Raw genomic sequence first — 4,786 nt, forward strand, 5'->3', positions numbered from 1 at the left:
ATTGGCACGGCTTTGTTTTTCTTTTAGTATCAGTATAATATCAATCAATTTCCGGTTTACGTGCTTTCTGAACTTTTTTATAGCCATATTATGCTTGTTTAACGCTAATTCAGTGAATAATTTTTTTCAGATAATTTTTAGATAGCGATTTATTTAAACTATTATAAGTGACTAAATTATAATTTTCAATCGCCATGGTTAAAACTAAGGAACACAGCGAAGACGTCAGGAAGCTTGTTGTAGCATGCCATACCAATGGGGAGGGCTATGATAAGATTTCAAAGAAGCTAAACCTTCTCAAATCCACTGTTAGAGCCATAATAAACAAGTTCAAATCGCAAGGCCACGTTATGAGTTTAGAGGGTAGAGGGAGAAAAAGGATTCTTTCCCCAAGAGATGAACGGAAAATTGTTCGACAAGTAAAACAAAACCCAAGGATCTCTGTTGGGGAGATTGTTGATGAACAGAGCACCTCTGGAGTGAATGTATCTCGACATACAGTTGGTAGAGTTTTGAAGAGAGCTGGTTTAAAAGCATGTCGTCCGAGAAAGACTCCCTTATTGAAGCCTATGCACCTGAAAGCAAGGCTAGCCTTTGCAAAACGTCATATTGATAAAGATGTTGCATTCTGGAAACGTGTTCTATGGACTGACGAAACGAAAATAGAGTTATTTGGTCATAATAAAGTGTCTTATATTTACAGAAAATCTGGCGAAGCTTTCCTGCCTAAGAACACCATACCCACAGTGAAGCACGGTGGACGCAGTTTGATGTTTTGGGGATCCTTTGCTGCCTCTGGACCAGGGCGACTTGTTAAGGTCACAGGTAGCATAAAAAAGGAAGATTATGTTAAAATATTGGATGAAAACCTGAAAGACTCTGCTAAAGAGCTCTCACTTGGTCGTCGTTGGTGGTTCATGCAAGATAATGACCCAAAGCATTCGGCTAAACTGACTAAGAAATGGCTTGAGGACAATCATATTAATGTTTTGGAGTGGCCATCACAAAGCCCAGACCTTAATCCAATTGAAAATTTATGGAGAACATTAAAATTGAGGGTAATGCAAAGGAAGCCTAAGAATCTTATTCAATTGGAGGATTATTGTCAGGAAGAGTGGGCTAAAATTACTACTGAAGAGTGCAACAACTTGGTTGTAAACTATGAAAAGCGACTGAGGAAGGTAATCAAGGCCAAAGGCTATACAATTGATTATTAAATAAATCGTGCCAATAATTTTGAACAAGGGTTTTTTGCAATTATGTTTGTTGTTCCTTTGTTATTTATTTTTTCTAAAATCCGATTGCTGCATCGGAAAGGCCAGTTAAAAATACATAATATACTTTGTTATTTTCTTTAATTTAATCCCTTTTTTAGAATTTATTAGACAAAATTTAACTTTTATTTTACCGTGCCAATAAATATGATCATCACTGTATATATATATATATATATATATATATATATATATATATATATATATATATATATATATATATATATATATCACAGGGAACATGAGTTAGAACAATTACATTGAGAGCATTGCCAGGACCGCTGCAAAGAAGATAGGCTCTCTCTACCGTGCTAGAAAGCTACTAATGTCCGAAAGTATCCTGTACCTCTATAAGGCCACCATTCGCCCATGTATGGAGTATTGTTGTCATATTTGGGCTGGTGCATCTGCTACTAGTCTCTCGCTCGTAGACAAGGTTAAAAAAAGAGTCATCAATCTGATAGGTGCTGAACTGTTATCTTAGATAACAGTTCAGGACCTATCAGGAGCTTCAGCCTCTGTCCCATCGACGAAATGTTGCATCCCTCTGCCTGTTCTACAAGTATTTTAATGGTGAATGCTCCGACGAACTGCAAGCACTTGTACCCCCTCGATGTAAATACCCCCGACAAACCGGACAAGCAGCTAAATCCCACCCCTACACAGTAGAGATCCCTAGATGTAAGAGAGTTTTTTACTCCAGTAGTTTCTTCCCCAGAACTGCTAGACTTTGGAATTCCCTTCTGGTTTCCTGTTTCCTCAACTGTACTGACATGCAGAAGTTAAAGTGTAACGTGGACCGACATCTTGCTGCCCAACTCCCCTGTAGCTTATGTTCCTGATAGTAGCCCCCTACATCAAAGTGGCACTGTGCCTTGTTTGGGGTGAAAATGTAATAAAAAATAAAAAATAAAAAAATATTAAGTCTGATGAAGTTGCTGGATCGTTGATATGATTTGGTAACCGAAACATGTGTAACTAAGCAGATAAAACGGTAATATATATATATATATATATATATATATATATATATATATATGAGAATGTGTGTGAGGCCATTTCTCAACTCATATACTCAACAAAGTTTTGAGCAACAGACTTGATATTTAGTATATAAGGTATTCAGATATGTGGAAAAATTTTTTAATCCGGAGAAAAGAGCTGCTAAGGGGTCAAAATTCAAAAATTGTTACTTGTGGAGGAGTCATCGGATTTTTATCTGTTTGTCAACTGTTTCACAATTGTGCATGCGCAAATCGTTCATATTATGTTAAGGACAAGTGGGTTTGAAAACACTTTTTAAAGATCATGTTAAGCTGGCCTAATGGTTATCGTTCTTGACTCTCTGTCTTTGGGTTTTGGTTTCGATCTCAGCTCGAGCATTTTTTTAACTGACCAGAAATGAACTGTTTAGAAAAAAAACATAATAGTCGCATGCACATCTCATTTTTTTTTTTTTTTACTTCATTTTTTTAAAAGTAATTTAACATTACGTTTAATACTGGGCAACATCTTCTAGTTTGAAAAAAATAAAAATAAAAGAGATTAACATGGTTTCGACGTTTCTCGACTATCATCCTCCAGCTACGTAAAGAAACCATATCAAGAAGATTTCATTCAAGAAGTATCAAGAGGACGATCAGCAAAGAAATAGGCCGACAAAATCATGACTGAGATTGGCATATTGTTTCTGACAGCTGAAAGACTGGCTCAATAGTGTGATAAGTAACAGAATTTTGTCCTCAAGAATGTGGCAAAGCTCTCTGGAGCATGCAAATAAGTCAAATCAAGTAAATGAATACGTCTTTATACTTTTGAATGCATATTAGAATGTATAAAGATGAATGAGATAACAATGTAATTTTTCATTTTGTGGCTTTCTTTGTTTATTTCCGGCCCTGTGGACTAAATTAACTATTTATTTTATCGTATTACCCATGCAAACATAAGTGTTGATAATAAAATAGTACGACACATAATATATATATATATATATATATATATATATATATATATATATATATATATATATATATATATATATATATATATATATATATATATAACTTAGTGAGTTAGAAGAAGAGAGTGAATTCAATTCTATAAGAGGAGACTTATCGGGATAATATAAAGCTCAACAAGTTTCATTGGAGCTTATATAGAAAAACAATAAGAATGGAAAATGAAGTCACAAAAACTACTACCTACATTTAAGACTATGACAGAGACCCTATACACATTTTTTGCATTACACTCTATATAATACGCTCCTCCTTTATCTTAGAATTCGATATAACTCCCCCAATATCATCTATAAATTTATTGATTTATTTCGTTCCTAATGAATCCAATGCTAGACATCGCATCTCCATTATGTTACCTAGCATCTTCTCTACTCTTCTGATGAGAAGCATTAGGCTTCGAAATGCATTGACATAAAGAGTCTCCTATACCCCCCCAACTAAACGTTTGTATACCCTTATTGAATAAATGAACCATTCTATATTTACCAATATATAGTTTTCGTGACTTCATTTTCCATTCTTATTGTTTTCCTATATATATATATATATATATATATATATATATATATATATATATATATATATATATATATATATATATATATATAGAGAGAGAGAGAGAGAGAGAGAGAGAGAGAGTTTCCACTTACCGTACAAAATATGATTGTTATTAGCAGATATGGACACAGGGTATTCATTCTTGTCATGTTATTTCCCTTTGCTGCGTTTTGGTGTTGCAAGTGGATCTATTAAATATGAGCAGTTGCTTCCAAAAGTGTGTCAACAGTCTATGGTAGCCAGCTCTTTTCATAATAACGTCTTACATCAGTTCCAGGATAGATCAATATCTTCCTTTGCCATATTGTTCTCTGACTCAAACTTAAAAACAACTAATAACGATAATGAGTTCTATCAGCCGTAACGCACATACATTGCCTATTTACCTATGTAAGTAGAGGTGGAATACTGAGCGACCAGCTTGCCCATGTGTACGCTGAGAAGTGACAAGAGGAACCCTTGACACAATTGACACAAGCTGGTGACCTACCACCCACATCCAAGTGCATTCGCTAAAGTCTGAGGGATGCCAGTCTTAGAGTGTTACCGGTAACTCCCTGATCCGGCGGGTGGGGTTATGAGTTAGGGCGTAGAGGAAGAACTACAGCAGGATCTAGTGTGAGAAAACATTCATCTTGAAAAATAAAATACAAAAAGCAAAACGTTAATTACGATTCGTAGAAAAGACAAAATGGAGGAAATTTGAGCGAGAGAATAGGAAGTTAGAGAAAAGAATGTGTTGATGATGAAAATGAGTTGGGAATAAAAGGCAAGCCCTTAAAAAAGAAGAGGAAAAAATGTAAAGTAATGAAATAAAGGGAATGAACGAGAAAAAGAAAAAAGGAGAATAACAAAAGAAAGAAAATAGGAAATATAAAAGAAAGAAGAAAGAAAGAAAGAATTGGAAATGGGAAGAAAGAAAATGGAAAG

At 34.7% G+C, this 4,786-nt stretch overlaps 1 protein-coding gene across 1 annotated transcript in view; it reads right to left on the minus strand.

The window, feature by feature from the left end:
- LOC145255248 (uncharacterized) overlaps nucleotides 1-4,304 on the minus strand; it is an 87,392-nt gene extending 83,088 nt beyond the window's left edge. Inside the window, exon 1 of the mRNA XM_080113937.1 lies at nucleotides 3,949-4,304. Coding sequence (XP_079970063.1) covers nucleotides 3,949-4,005 — 57 coding nt within the window. The 5' untranslated portion in view covers nucleotides 4,006-4,304. The remainder of the gene's footprint in view (nucleotides 1-3,948) is intronic.
- Nucleotides 4,305-4,786: the final 482 nt, after the last annotated feature.

Source organism: Euprymna scolopes, chromosome 3 (assembly GCF_053919585.1).
Source record: "Euprymna scolopes isolate OS-2025 chromosome 3, ASM5391958v1, whole genome shotgun sequence".
Lineage (NCBI taxonomy): Eukaryota > Metazoa > Mollusca > Cephalopoda > Sepiida > Sepiolidae > Euprymna > Euprymna scolopes.